At 46.3% G+C, this 15,251-nt stretch overlaps 2 protein-coding genes across 3 annotated transcripts in view; one reads left to right on the top strand and one right to left on the bottom strand.

The window, feature by feature from the left end:
- Positions 1–13,170, top strand: part of LOC108097754 (lachesin) — a 46,748-nt gene extending 33,578 nt beyond the window's left edge. The window contains exons 2-11 of the mRNA XM_043209143.1: positions 10,151–10,584; positions 10,652–10,770; positions 10,838–10,938; positions 11,003–11,109; positions 11,163–11,336; positions 11,405–11,533; positions 11,825–12,023; positions 12,157–12,305; positions 12,445–12,504; positions 12,579–13,170. Coding sequence (XP_043065078.1) covers positions 10,497–10,584; positions 10,652–10,770; positions 10,838–10,938; positions 11,003–11,109; positions 11,163–11,336; positions 11,405–11,533; positions 11,825–12,023; positions 12,157–12,305; positions 12,445–12,504; positions 12,579–12,697 — 1,245 coding nt within the window. The 5' untranslated portion in view covers positions 10,151–10,496 and the 3' untranslated portion in view covers positions 12,698–13,170. The remainder of the gene's footprint in view (positions 1–10,150; positions 10,585–10,651; positions 10,771–10,837; positions 10,939–11,002; positions 11,110–11,162; positions 11,337–11,404; positions 11,534–11,824; positions 12,024–12,156; positions 12,306–12,444; positions 12,505–12,578) is intronic.
- On the bottom strand, positions 13,171–15,093 carry LOC108097755 (prolyl 4-hydroxylase subunit alpha-2). 2 transcript variants are annotated; one of them, XM_017200266.2, is made up of 8 exons: positions 14,934–15,093; positions 14,721–14,872; positions 14,515–14,662; positions 14,271–14,464; positions 13,722–14,215; positions 13,611–13,664; positions 13,390–13,555; positions 13,171–13,325 (listed from the first exon to the last, which is right to left on the bottom strand). In XM_017200266.2, the coding sequence occupies exons 1-8, from the start codon at positions 15,050–15,052 to the stop codon at positions 13,267–13,269; spliced, it is 1,386 nt and encodes a 461-aa protein (XP_017055755.1). In that variant the 5' UTR covers positions 15,053–15,093; the 3' UTR covers positions 13,171–13,266. The 2 variants fall into 2 exon arrangements, with proteins under 2 accessions (XP_017055755.1, XP_017055756.1); XM_017200267.2 differs by having other exon boundaries at positions 13,611–13,661.
- Between the last annotated feature and the right edge of the window lie 158 nt (positions 15,094–15,251).

Genomic DNA, 15,251 nt, shown 5'->3' with positions numbered 1-15,251 from the left:
TGCATATGTATGCCATGTGAAAAACGAGTGCAAGTGGAAAAATAAAACATTTTTGCAATTAATTGCGCTCAATTTAAAATGTTGCAAAATTAATTCAAGAGTCATGCCAAATACACAGGCGCAGTCATTTATGCAAACAGAGACAGCCGCAAGGGGCGTCGATGGGGGAAATGGAAAATCCGAAGGGGATGATGGGGGAGGGGGAGGGGCGGTGAAGTCGGGGGATCACAGCTGAAAGGCTGCTCAAGCGACCAGACAAATGCACAGTTGAAACGGACACGGACACACACGGAAGGACATGGCTTGAGTGTGGAGAAAGGAGCGAAAGGAGTGAAAGGAGTGAAAGGAGTGAAAGGAGCTTCAGGATGCAGAGCGAGAGGATAAGGCTCAGCAGAGGCAGAAGCTAAAGGAGCGGGAGCAGGAGCACACAAATGTGGCGTTGATGAGCAGACGCCAGAAGGGGCTAGGTGCCGGACAAACGATTCCAAGACACAGGACACACTCGCACAGGACTCCCTGTCACGCACACACTCAAACTCTCACTCACACTCAAACACTCACCAACACACACAAGGAAGCCGAGGAGCCAAGCAAACAGCAAAAGGAAAACGACGAGGAGGCAAAGCGAGAGCCACTGCAATAAAAATAACAAAGCGAACGGAGAAGTGTGGGCAGTGGGAGAAAGTGGGGAAAGCGAGATGCAGACGGATAGAAAGCCAAAGCCAAATGAGCAGCAGCACATGCACACGGAGAAAGGTCGCATGGGATTTCTAAGCCAAAGTGTTTTGTATAACAACTCGACTGGCATTTATACAAGCAATAATTGGAGAAGCTTTAAAAACATCAGACTTCACATGATTACTTGGCTCAACAGAATATTTACTTCTAACTTGGGAGGCCCAAATCATTTTTCCAAGTGTGAAAATATTCACACACGCTCTCTTTCTTCAACATTGCGAGCTTGTGGACTCAAATGGATTTCCATGTTGTCATTGTCGCCGGCGAAGGAGTTGCTGCAAGAGAAGCAGGAGCGGAATAAGCAGACGAAGAAGCAATTCAAGTTGCCGTCACGGAAGTTGCCTGTTGAAATTAAGCCAACAGCAATTATGGCTGCAAATGTGGCTAGCAGCGCCGATTATGCGGTCCCTTCCGCTTCTGCTGCAATTCCAGGATTTTTTTTTAATGCGTCCAACCATGTCTCCGGAGCACGGCCAATTATGCGATCCTCAAGAGATGGAGCTGGGAGAATTTGGAAAATAAATGCAGCAACTTCAAGCCCATAACTTCTCTAATTGTTATCCGATTTTAAAGTGGTATACCTCAAAAAGTTTGTAGTTTAATTTTCCTATAAGCTTCATCATTCGAAATTTTTTTATTTTTGCCCTAGTTTTGTCAATTTTAATTTCCGAAAAAATGGGTTTGCTGATAATTGACCAAATTTCACCAGTTCCAAGTACATAACTTTTCTAATTTTAATCAATTTGAAGTGGCATACCTCAAAATATTTGTATTTTGATTCTAAAAAAAACTGCATCATAAGAAATTTTTTATTTTTTAGGCCGATTTTTGTAAATTTTAATGATTAATTTCCCAAAAATGGATTTGCTGAAAATTGACCAAATTTCACTAGTTCTAAGTCCATTACTTTTCTAATTTTAATCAGATTTTGAAGTGGCATATCTTAAATTGTTTGTCTCTTAATTTTATAACAAACTGCATCATTAGAAATTAGAATTGTAATTAGTAATAAAGGATGTTTTTTCTTGAAAGTAGTTATTTCCTGATTAGTTGTATTTATTTCGGTAGTGCTTGTATACATTTATAAGTCTCGGAATCAACTTTCGTCCCCATTTTCCCGTCACGCTTTAAAAAATGAGCCCCATCAAGAATTCACTTCCCCGTAGTCAAAATTAAATTTCGCCATTTGCCATTCTATCCGATCGCAACCAATCTGACGTGTCAATCCCGTAGCTCAGCTTTTCAATTACAATCAAATTTGTCAAATGATTGAGCAATCACGACTATTAGATAACAGATAACACACAGCAGAGAGCAAACACGGGCAGCCAGGAAAGTACTCGGCAAAAAGGAAAACAAAACCAGAGAACCTTCGAACCAGAACGAGCGTGTAAAATCATATGCATGTGTGTGTGTTATCTTATCGCTTCCGCTTCCGTTTTCCAGCTCCGAGCTACCAACTCTGGACACATGCAAAAAAAAAAAAAGAAAGAGCAGAGTGGGTAGAAAGGGAGGGTAAATGGAACAACACTTGTGCCCAGTTCAATGGAGTTATCGGCGAGCACAATGCGTTTTACAAACTCCCCCCGAGCAATTCCCCAAATATATGTACACGCGAGTTTTCCTTGATTCTTTTTTTCTTCGGGGTAACGAAGTTTTCCCAGTTTGGCTGCGAGTGTCTCACTGTGGGCAAATAAATGCCAAGCGCTACGTAAACCAAATAAAGTCGAAGGCACGCACACCCCACACCCACACGCGCACACACACTTCCCTACTCAACCGCACACATGCTCACGCACACACGTTTAACAGTAACAGACGTTGGCAATGAACGCAGCAGCGCCAGGAAGTAGGCAACAGCCTTTTAGTCCTTTAGTTGCTCAATTTCAGTTTCACACTTCCGACGAGCAGGAAGAGCCCGGGACACCCGACCACTCGCAATCACACAGTGGCTGTCACGAGAATAAAGCAGCCCGGCAAATTGGTGACACCAAGTCGGGGAATTTAAATTGCTATAAGATTTCGTTCCTCCTTTTAAATTTATCTATACCGGATAATAATAATAGTTTGCTGGTGCTCACCCTATTCCTGTGCTCTTAATAACAATCCTTGTGGAATATTTTGAACGCAAAAGGCTCTTGCTTGAAGGCATTTTAATACTTTGTAGAGCTATTGCTGTGACCTGCGTTGTTTCGGCTGTGACAGACACATATGCATATGGGTAAGACAGCGGAGTCCCTGAGTCGTCAGCGCGTCTTCTCCTGGCTCTTCATTTGGTCCTGCCCCCCGGCCTCCCTCCGTCGGCATCCTTCGCTCTTGAGCCGCTGCAGGCGTAAAAACGTGCGGCGTACAATTTACACAACGGAGCAGCAGAGAGAGAGGAAGAGGGAGCAGGAGCAGCAGGACACGGGTGGAGGGATCAGGACGAGGGCGAAGGAGGCGTCGCAAAAAGACATGCAACAACAATTAAACTTTCAAAGACGTCGCTGCCGCCGCTCGACACGGGAAAAGTAAACCGAGCAAAAGTTGTTAACGGGGCATAAAAAATGAACAAGGAGTGAGCGAGAAAAAAAACGTGCAAACAGATGGGAGGATGAGTTGTAAGAGCTCGCTGCGATGGCCAGAGGGAGAGGCCGAGTGGCAGGGGTAGGAGGCAGCCTGCAGTCGTGCGGGAAAAAGGAAAAGGCACGCGCAGCCAAGATGGAAACAGGGAAAGGGGTGGGGAAGAGCTGAGAGGGGAGGGGGTGTTCCACAGACAGCGGCAAATTCGCATGCAAATTGTGCGCGAAAAAAGACGTCCCGAAAAAGGAAACGGGGGAAGGGGGAGAGCACCAGCGAGCATGAGCTGGCAAAAGCCCGAGTTTAGAGTTGGAAATAACGAAAGACCAGGCCAAGAAAAAGTTTTGCCCAAAGACGGGGTTCATGCTACTCATGTGTGAGTTTCAACATAAATGTAAACAATAAAATTGTAGAAAATTGTTGAATAAATAGGGTTCACGTGGGCGTTGAAAGGGGAGGAAAAGGGGAGGGAGGGGTAGCGGGTAGGGGACGAGCAAACTGCCGGCGGAAAAGCTTTTTCTTGTCATCATTTCACGACCCTGCAGCCACATAGCACACATTTTCACAGCTCCCCCCGCCTTTTAGCCAGATTTTGCAGCTAGGTGTGAGACAACGGCAATTATCGCAATTGTCCCCAGCACTCATTCACTCACTCAAAACAGAGAAACAGGCAGAGACGAGGCCAAGTCGGAGCAGCCTAAGCCATCAGCATTTGTTCATTCATTCCGGGTGGCGGGAGGTCCTGCCTGCTGCCTAGCAGGATGGATGGCTAGGAATCGGGAGAGGGGAGAGGCATGTCCTGGTCTGGGGAGGGTGCTCCATTCATTCGACTTACGCATTGTTCCTGCTCTGACGCCTTGCTGGCTTTTGTTGCTGAGCTGTGTTTACATTTACACTGGTGGCAGCCAGCCGGCGACGGCAGGCATCATTTCCATTTCCATTTCCCTGCCACTTGCCACTTGCCACTTGCTGCCAGTTGGTAGTCGGCAGCCAGCAGCCAGCTGCCGGTAGTCGGCAGTCGGCAGTCGGCTGTCGGTAGTCCTTCTGGCTTAGAGGGACGCCCATTCCAGCCATTCCGATTCTCGGTTCGCCTCGCTTCGCCTCGCAGGCCATAAAAACCCGCTGTTGCCTACTTTGCGGCGCATTTAGTTAAATTGTTTATTTGTCTGCTGCAAGCTTTTCAGTTTGTTCACAATCAATTAAAAGTCAAGCGGCAATGTTTAATTAAGCTAAAAGAAGCGCCGACAACTGCAGCTATTTGCCATTTGCCATTTGCAGTGGTTTTAATTAGTGTCGCGCTCTTAGCCCAAAACCCACTCAGCCCCCTCTTCCCCTTCCCCCTTCCATTCACCTCCTTCGCCCACTTATCCTTGACTTGGCCCAAATTGAGTTATTAGACGCTCATTATCGGCCATTCCCGCTTGTCTATCGCTTTTTGCCCAGCTGCAGTCGAAAGCCGCTGACATGGAATATAAATTTGCAGAGCCCTTTCGCACCGCCCCTCCCCCCTCTCCTCCCTCCCCTCGATCCCCGCAATCCCCTTAGAAGTCGCCAATAATTGGCTACTAATGGTGCCACATAAAAACTTTTACCGACTGCAATAAAAAATCCCATTGACAAAACTTTCCTGCCAACTACAACAAATAAAAGCTGGAAAGAAACAACAGCAACTGCATGGCGACGAGAAAAAATGTAAAGGAGCGGGAGTTGGTGGCATAAAAACAGAATCAATTAACATTTTCATTTGCGATTTTCCGCTTCAACTTTGCAGCGCAAATTATTGCATGGCATTCTGTCATCTTTGTTGCTCTTGCTGCAGCGGCATCCAATACAAATGGCTTGAAAGGGCATAATAGATGTTTGTTTGCTGCCAAATGAGTGCGCGCGGAATGCTAATTGTAATTTGATTGCCTGCCGTTGGCCAAAACAAAACGATTTTACGGTTTGATGCCACCTTCAAGGAGGCTTAATTACCCAAGTATTTAATAAATAGATTGGCTGTTAAAAACTGAATTCCTTGAATCAGCTTACATCTCTGTTCTGTTTAACCATTAAATGTAATTGAAACCTTAGCAATAATTTTGTAACACATTCATCATATTGCATATGGCACTGTAATTTTCCCTATGCCGGATTAATTGTTAACTTAACAGAATTAAATGCCTGCGCATTGGGTTTCGTCGCAATTGGCTGCACTGCAATATGGCTCGGCCACTTTTTGCACCTGTTAATTATAATCCCTTTGAGCGTGCCGATGCAAAATTGCAAACTGGTAAACTGGTAAACCTGCGAGCCCGGCCAACTGGCAGGCGTGCAAGGCCAATCGCAGCCATTGTCCTGTTTTTTTTCCGCGGCTCTCGTTGTTATTGTTATTCGATGGCACTTACAAATGCGAGTGAAATTCATTGGCCCCCCGCAGCGCCCCTTCCCCCACACAACCACCGCTCCACACTCTCACCTGGATGTCGCACCTGCTGAGTGCTGCTGCATGCTGCATGCCGCATGCTGCAAGCTGGATCCTGGCTCCTGGATACTGGAAACTGGATGCTGGATGCTGAATGCCGCACTCCGGCTGCCACGCGCATTATTTCAAACAATTTGCCCTGTTTGTGCCACCGGACAAATGACAAAAAGGACAAATGGCACAAAATATTTTGCCAGCATCCTGGTGCAGGCAATCGGAAATGTTGCTAAAGTTCTGCTAGACACACTCACACACACAAACAAGCTCACATCCCAGCGGGAAAAAGATGTGGAAGATATGCTATTTTCCAGAGATTTCTTCATACAAGCGGAAGGGCAAAAACCTCCTTCACCCCTTACATTTTTGCCGTCTCTCCTTTCAAAATACACGGGGGTGACACACAAAAGGAAGGGGTAAAGGAGGTTTCTATGTAAAAATCCACAGGTTTCAGAAACCCACCCTTATTTAGCGGACCGAAATTTTTAACTCCTACCCCTACGCCTGCTAAAAGAAGCAGGATTTCCAGTAGTCTTAAAACCGAAAACCTACTTCTAAAAACCTACTTCTCACTTTCCCGCTGGGATGCCCCGCAGGCCAGCACACACACACTCACACACACTCAGACAGAGAGAGACGCAGACAAAAACAGAGCCAAAAAGGGCACAGGATATGCACAATGTATGCACTGAGGCGAGGCTTTGGCGGCTTAGCCACGCCCCCCGCCCCCCACTGGGCCCTCCAGTCGAGTGTCCTGCGCTGCCTTTTGCGCCTGCAGTGTTTGTTTTAATTTAAATAAATGAGCTTAAGCGCACTCACAGCTCGTGATCCTTTAAGGCTCTACGCCCGCTCCTTATTTTATTTGTCCTTGTCGCCGGCGCTGTCTCCGCCGTCTCCTTTGTTGTCCTTATTTAGCTGAGCTGGCTCTGTAGGGCGACCCATCGCCATCTCCATCTCCATCGCCATCGCCATTGCCAGGATATGCAAGTGCTAAGCATTTTTAAGTCAAATTGCTTTGCCGAACATTCTGCCATTTGCCTGCACGACTGACCCGGCGAGTCCTGCCTGGATCCTTCCCCCCCTGCTCATCGTGCCCGTCCTGCCGGATCCTGCCGTGCCGCCGTTTGCCCCGGCTTTTCCGCTTTTCCGCTGCTTTCGCGACGCGTTGCTGACGTCGTCATCGCACTCCAACTCAAGTGTTTGCCGTTGTTCTTGTTGCACTGGCTTTTGGCCGGAATAAAAGGGTGCTTTCGATTTGGCCAGCCGTTTTGGCCAACATCTGAACAAAGGCTTCGCAATAAATTAATTTTTTACGTATCACCACTTTAGTTTAGTTTATAATGCGGTTGAGAGTAGCTAACAAAGCAAACAAGCGAGCAAAACTCTTTGTTTAGTCCACAAAGTGATTCGAGCTAATTTAAAAATGCTAAAAAAATTACGAATAAATATATGGTTTTATTATATCATTTTTAACGACAAATAATCAATGGCAAAGCTGAACTTAAACAGCTTGTGGTCGTGACGCTTTAATTTAAAATTGCATTTACGGTTTTTTGGTTGACCTGAATATCGGAAATTTAAACCAATTAAAGATAAATATTTAATTTGAGCAAATGGCGTGTGCAACCAACATTGTTCTTTAAAGAATTATAATGAGTGACATATATCCTTGCTGAGCATTAGCAAAAAGGATCATGCCCCGAGAAACGTAGGGTAGAAGTGACTTCGAATCTTTGAGCCAAACTTCCTTTGGTGTTGTTGTTGTAATGGCTCTTGTTTTTGTTATTCACGCTTCTGCTGTTTTAGTTGTTGTTGTTGCCGTTAGTAGTGGAACTTCAAAAGGCTTTTCCGCTGTGTTAGTTCGCTTTGCTGTCGCCTTTTGCTCCTTTCACTTGCTCCGGCGACCTCTCGCTGCCACTTGTCGAGTTTCTCTTTCTTCCCCGCCCACGCACACACTTTTCATACCCCCCCCTCCATCCACGCCCCCTTGGCGTTTTCCCGCCCCTCAGTTACCCCCTCGACAGCACTCCTTTTGGCCAGGCCTGAAGTTTACCTTTGCTGCAACTGCGCTGATTTGCAGTTTCTTCTTTTCATTTGATGGGCGCAGCTTTTTGTCATGTTTTTTCTAGCCCATTCATTCTTCTCTTTGCCCAGTTTTTCCAGCTTTTCCAGCTGCTCTCTTTGCGCCGCTTCTGTTTACACAGCAAATTTATTTATTTTCGCACTGTGGGACGCTCTTAAATATTCCGTCTTTTGAGTGCTAATGCAAATGTTGTCTGCCGGGCGGGCAATCAGTGGAGAGGCAGGGGTGGAGGGTGGAGGGGTTTTTGGCCAGAGGCAGCAGAAATCACTTGAAGTAAGGACCGAAGATTAACTGGGAATTTGCCATGAACCAGGGCAAATATTTTGTGTGATGGAATGGGGCGACCGTAAGGAAACCATTCAATCGGAAGAGGTTTCTTTGAACACCTCTAATTAACTGTAAACTAATGCAACGTGGCACTTGCAGAAGTATGAATATGAAGGCCGGAAAACAGAAAGATACCTTTCTGAGTAAATATATCAGAAGAGTCCTTTATGCGAGCCTCCTCCCTCGATTAATCTAATAATAACCAGGAGCGAGAACTGTTTGCAGCACTTTATAGCTTCACATTCAGATTTAAATTCGAACAAGCCTGTTTAATGCTTTTTGTGTAAATATTCAATAAATTCGCCAGATAAATCAAATTTAAATGCATCCATTTGGATGCAAATTATATTATTTGGCTGGTGTTCCTTTCCGAACATTTATTCAACTTTAAATAAAACAAAAAATAGTTCGAAAGGAAGTGTACACATGAAAAAGGAAATGCTGACATGTGCAGCTATTTAGTGCAAATATAATGGCGTTTAGTGGAAAAGGAAGTCAATAAAGCAAGATCTGAGTCCTGATATGTAAATTTAGAAATTTAATTTAGATAGCATGTGTGTGCAGAGGCAGATGGAAAAATCGAATGCGATTGTCCAGCTATAAAACTCACCCTCATAGCCAACAATGGGGTAACCACTTCAAATACAATGGGCTGGGAGTATAATTGAATTTAATAACCGTGAGGTAATCCACTTAGCAGGAGAGCAGATTGATTCCCCCTCCCCCCAATCCGCATCCGCATCCACATCCGCATCCGAATCCCCCAACGACTCGCCGGCTGCAAGCTCGAGTGCATCCCACGCCAAGTAAACTTCCCTCCCAGCAACATTCTGAAACTCTAATTTAATAAGTAAATCACATTTCCGCCTTTTGAATGTCGCCGCGCCAAACTCCGGCGGAGTTTGTGGGGAGGCGGAACCCGGAACCCGGAGTTTTCCAGCTCGTAGCTCGCAGCTTTCCCAGCTCTCAGCTCCCAGTTCCCGGAGCATCGCATTGACACCTCGTCAGAAGTTCGCAAGACATCGCCCGGCGACTTGCTAACTGGTTTAGTGCAAATTCACTATTAGGAGAGCGCTCAATTTCACACTGGAATTAAATTACAGCGCATGGCGATGTGGCAGGTGGGCGTGGGCGTGGGCGTAGGGTGGAGAGTTTGTGGCGGGCCTTGGCGCCGCGGCAAATGAGCGAACACCTCGTTAGTTTGTGCGCGCCTCGAAACTTTTTTAATATTTACATTCATATTTTGCACCTTTCGCCTTTTTAACCGCTCCACGCGCTCCTCCTCCCAAAATCGCGCGGCCTTCTTCTTTTATTGCAACTTCTGCATCCTGCAGCATCCTGACTGCTGCTGGACGGACCAAGGATGCTGCCGAGTCATAAATTTTTGTTTGTGTTGAAAATTGCATTTGCCTTTTACTTTGTGTCGAGGCTGAGCCGCGGATTCCGAATTGGTGGCGAAACGAGGGTGGTGCACTGTAAGAAATAAAGTTAATTAACTTTGATGAGCTAACTAAAAGCATATTGACTCTAGAAAACCTAAAGCAATGCAACCATACTTTTTAAAAACATTTCAAAAACTTAAAAGTAATAAGGATTGCTATTAAGTAAACATTTTTCTCAGTGTGTTGCATTGCTGTGTTGGTGGGATTGAGCTTGCCCGGCAGCCATATTGGATGCCCCTAAAAGCAGGCAACGTCAAATTTGTTGCAACGCTTGATAATCAAGTTAGCGACGGGCGACGCTCCTGCCACCACCCGCCACGCCCCCTTTTAGCGCCCTCCGCCCCCGCCCCCTGCAGGCCCTCTCCCCCCTTTTAAAGCACTCAGATTGAACAGCCTGTTAGCCTTGTGTCCGACTCCTCGTCTCCTTTTTTTTTTGGCTTTATCGCGATATAAATTTAAACCGATGATTCCGCTTCGAACTGGCAGTGCGATTCTGATTCAGATTCTGATGTTTTGCTCGCATTTCTTGTTTACTTGCAGATGTCAATGGGCGTGGCAGCGGGAGGAGAGGCGGACCAGCTGAAAATCAAAGCCCAATTGGCACAAACACGCGGTAAATAGAATTCGCAATCGCAATCGGAATCGAAATAGGAATTCACATTCAAATTCAAATGCAAATAGAAATAGAAATTGCCACGAGACCCCCACAGAACAAAAAAATAGCAACTAAAATACCCATAAAATAATAGGAAAACAAAGAGTGCCAAGAGAAACAGCTGCTGCAGCAAATAAAAGAACCGCAACAGCAATAGCAGCAGCAGCAGCAGCAGCAGCAACAACAACGAAGGCACAGCATAACAACTGCGGCAACAACAACAACAACAAAATGGAGAAGCTGCTGCAATCGACGCTGTTTGTCATCCTGATAATGGCCACAAAATGCGGCAGTGGCTCGACCCAGAACCAACATCACGGTAAGTGGGCAGGACGATTTAATTGCGAGCAGGTCCTTACTTCATGTCCTTGGCCCTCCCTTCGCAGAGAGCAACTCTCAGCTGGATCCGGATCCGGAGTTCATTGGCTTCATCAACAACGTCACGTATCCGGCAGGACGCGAGGCCATCCTGGCCTGCTCAGTGCGGAATCTGGGCAAGAATAAGGTATTTCCTTACCACACTTTAAATATATAATATATCCTTTATATTATAAGTGATATTGTACTACCAGGTGGGTTGGCTGAGAGCCTCCGATCAGACGGTGTTGGCTCTGCAGGGTCGTGTGGTCACCCACAATGCGAGAATCAGCGTCATGCACCAGGATATGCACACGTAAGTATTAAAGGAGTTCCTCATCGAAATTATAAAACCAAAAGTTAACTTACCAACCTATTAGCTGGAAACTGAAGATCAGCAAGCTGCGCGAAAGCGATCGAGGCTGCTACATGTGTCAGATAAACACGAGTCCCATGAAGAAACAAGTGGGATGCATAGACGTGCAAGGTAAGCTTTCCTATTTCTAACTCATACATACTATATCACTTTCACCTTAACAGTTCCACCGGATATCATAAACGAAGAGTCCTCCGCCGACCTGGCCGTTCAGGAAGGCGAGGATGCCACACTCACCTGCAAGGCGACGGGGAATCCCCAGCCGCGAGTCATTTGGCGCAGGGAAGACGGCGAGATGATTCTCTTCCGCAAGCCCAACAGTCGCGAGTTCATGAAATGTGGGTATCCAAATGCCTCAGCAGATAAACAAGTTAATTCCTATAATGCTTTTTTCTCTTCATCTCAGTGGAATCCTACAATGGATCCTCGCTCAAGCTGCTCCGTCTGGAGAGGCGGCAGATGGGCGCCTACTTGTGTATAGCCTCCAACGATGTTCCACCTGCCGTCAGCAAACGAGTCTCGCTAAGTGTGCAATGTGAGTCATCAAATATTTACCCTGCTAATGTAATATTAAATGCAGGGAGTAGCTTTGACAAAGTGGCACAACATGTACCTCCTACGTGCAATGCCTTTTAAAAGATACCCTTTATACCCTTTGCTTGAATTAAGAAATATTTTTGCTGATTGATTTATGATATTTGTTATTTAAAAATTCATCACTTAAAAAGTCAGTGCCGTGAAGAGTGAAGATAATAAATAATCTTAATTTTACGCTACGTTGAAATCGATGAAACACCAACTCTCCAACTCTCTGCTTCGCCCCCAGTTGCTCCCATGGTGAGGGCCCCCAGCCAGCTGCTGGGAACGCCGCTGGGCTCCGATGTGCAGCTGGAATGCCAGGTGGAGGCCTCCCCCTCGCCCGTCTCCTACTGGCTGAAGGGGGCGCGGACGTCCAACGGGTTCGCGAGCGTCTCCACGGCGAGCCTCGAGTCCGGCTCGCCGGGCCCCGAAATGCTGCTCGACGGGTAAGTTCGGGGAATTCCGGTCGGCAGACATCAGTGATACATGTCCGTCTCCATTCCATTCCATTCCGCTCTGACATCCTGGCTCCGACTCCGCCTCTGATTCTGATGCGATGCCAACCCATATCCAACGCAGACCCAAGTACGGGATAACGGAGCGGCGCGATGGCTATCGCGGCGTTATGCTGCTGGTGGTGCGTTCCTTCTCGCCCTCCGACGTGGGCACCTACCACTGCGTCAGCACAAACTCGCTGGGCCGTGCCGAGGGCACATTGCGGCTGTACGGTGCGTATACGCAATCTCTGCTCCGCCATCTCCGGCTCACCGCTTTTAATTTGTTTTGTTTGTCCACGCTTGCTTTTTTCTCGATTCTGTGTTCTGGGTTCTGAATTGTGGATTCTGTATTCTGGATTCCGGGCTGCAGAAATCAAGCTTCATCCGGGCGCCTCCGCCAGCAACGATGATCATCTGAACTACATCGGAGGTGAGCCCCGTATTTGAATAAATTAAAATTTCCTTCAGTGCGAGAAATTATAAAATCCTAATTTTCATTGTCAGGTCTCGAGGAGGCGGCTCGCAACGCGGCAACGCGGGGCAGCCGGACGACGTGGCTGCCGCTGCTCGCCACGCTAATGCTTCTGTGGATGCGGCTGAAACTGAGGGTCGGGGGAGCGTGATATCAAAACTGAGAGAAGAAGAGCCGGCAATCAAGTATTCCTACAGATTCCCTCGGACACCGACAGCGACATAGACATCGACATCGACATCGACATCTTTCTCTCTCTCCATCGCCGCCTGCGTTCTTGTTGTTCGTTTCCGTTTCCGGTTCCGTCTCGGTCTCGGTCTCTGAATCCGACTCCGACTCCGAGTCCGACACCTTCTCCCCGACTCCAACGGCCGCCCACGCACACATACTCGTACATATTGCCGGAGGCGCCGCCCGCTGCCTCAGATATCATTTGCATACGTATCAGGAAACGCGTTGTTCCCACCCGCTCAGCACCCCAACCCCTGCCAATCCCCGCCAACGCCCCCAAAACCTGCCAACCTGAAGAGGATATCAAAAGTGGACTATTGGAAGCCAAGCCCTACCTTCCCCTGCCCCGAATAATGTTACATTGCATATAAATTAAATATGAATACTATAAAATAGTGCATAAAATTTATTATCATAATATAAATAACGACAAAATTATTGAATAAATTATCGCAAAAGAGGAAAAACCGAATGGAAGACCGCTTTTCTTCACTTCCGACAGGGTTTCCTGCGCCACTGGCCTGACCCACTGATCCATTTTCTGGCCACTGTTCTCCGGAAGGTAAGCGGTAAGTGGTGAGAAGGGGATCGGTGGGCGACTGAAGGACTTACCCCACTGGGTTCCAAGGAGCACGGGACAGATGGCCTGCAAGCTGCGAATGTCGCATTTCCCCGAGTTATCAACGTTGTGCCAAACCAAGGCCGATCCACGACTGGGCTTTAAGCCAAAGCCCAGATCCGGAAAGGAGGCGTAGCCGCCCATCTGAACTTCAGAGAGCTGGGAACAAAAACCCTTATATTTAACTTTAATGTATTAAAGCTAAGAAACTTACGTAAAGAAGAACTGTCGCCGTGCGGTACTCTTCTTTGAATGGCTCATCAAACTTCTAGTGTGTAGTATTTTCTATATTGTTTAATAAAGAAAGATTATAATCCACACATACCTTAGGCTGCTGGCAGTCAAAATGGATGTACTGCTGTCCTCCAATGCCAAAGTTGGAAACTGTTAGTGGTTCACTGTTTTCCAACTCAAGTCCTGTCATGTCCTCAATCCTTTGGTGGAGAATCTTCACATGGCTTGAGGCATTCGCATCCAACTCAGCATCCTCTTGCTTCTGTTCAAACCTTGATCTTGTAAGGGCAATTAAATCCTCCTGCTCCTCGAGTGAAACAACATCATGGTAGAGTCCGATGAAAGGCTCAAGGTTGAGTTGTTCAAGCTTCAAAGGAGCCAGTCGCAGAAATGGTGAGCCTTCTGTAAAATACTGACAACGAAGAGAGGAATTCTTTGGAAGAAGGTTTTTCCCCCGACAGTTGTCCAAATGAACAAATATGTGCCTCAAATTATCAACCAAGTGATCGGCCAGACTGGTATTATCATCTTTGGAGGCCCACTCGATTGACTTTTTAAGAGCATCTTGACTCGCCGGCAGGTCGTCTAAAAATAAACCATTTAAAAGTGAAATCGCAGTTTGGTTTTTAACTTGATTTACCCTTGGAAAGCAGAATTAGGCCTAAATGTTCATAGATTTGGGATCGTCCAGTTTGAAGCAACCTATTAACAGGGTCCAAATGATCTTCGTACTGCTTGAGGGAAACGTTCAACCACTTGAGGGCCAATTTGTCCTTTTGCTGGTTCTCCAGATGAGTTGCCAAAGCGAGGCAATCTGCTGCACTGAGCCGAGAGCTTTTGGAAAACATTTCAGATTTGGCTGATAAAGATTTTATGAAACTCACTTGTACTGTTTGTCATACAGTTTTCCATTGGCCATTTCACTCTCGTTCAGGCCGTAAACCCCCTGAAAGCGAATCAATCCAGTTGCAGCCATTTTAAGATCCGTTGCTGAAATCCTGAAGTCCTTGTGTAAAAACTTTTTAAGAGAGCCTGTCCAGAAATCGGTATAGCTTGCATAATAATCAAATTTAAAAATATTTAGCCCTACCCTGATTTATATCTGGCTTAGCGAACTCCAACCACTTGTGAGCATCCGTGTGCATTCGCCGTATCAAGGGATAGCTTATTAAAGGATTCGCCACATAGGTCGTAGGATCAGCAGGACCTTTCATTCTTCTAGCTGTCCACTCCTTATAAAAACTTTGGCAGTGATTCCATCAATGTAAAAAATTAATATTGAGAGTCTAATCATATCTCTTACGTTCGCATTGTGTTTATTTTTTGTTGCAACTCCCCTGCGTACTGCCGCATAAGAGCAATAAGTTCGTCTTCTACTTGAACCAGGGAAGCCATTCCCCGCGTTGATGTGGCATAGTACATGTCCTCAGCATTAGTCACTCCAACAAGGAAAACCAGCCAGTAGATGTTCATTATTATAACTGAATGAAAATATCCCAAGCACCTATTATATGCACATTACAAGCAGAGAAATTTCAATTTGTTCAGGTACTATAGATTCTAGAGATGTTCTGCACCGTTGCATCGGCTAAAACCGACATATTCAACCAAACCTCATTTT

Source organism: Drosophila ficusphila, unplaced genomic scaffold (genome assembly GCF_018152265.1).
Source record: "Drosophila ficusphila isolate 14025-0441.05 unplaced genomic scaffold, ASM1815226v1 contig_791, whole genome shotgun sequence".
NCBI lineage: Eukaryota > Metazoa > Arthropoda > Insecta > Diptera > Drosophilidae > Drosophila > Drosophila ficusphila.
Note: the sequence above shows the minus strand (reverse complement) of the source record. Positions and strands in the feature narration are given on the sequence as shown.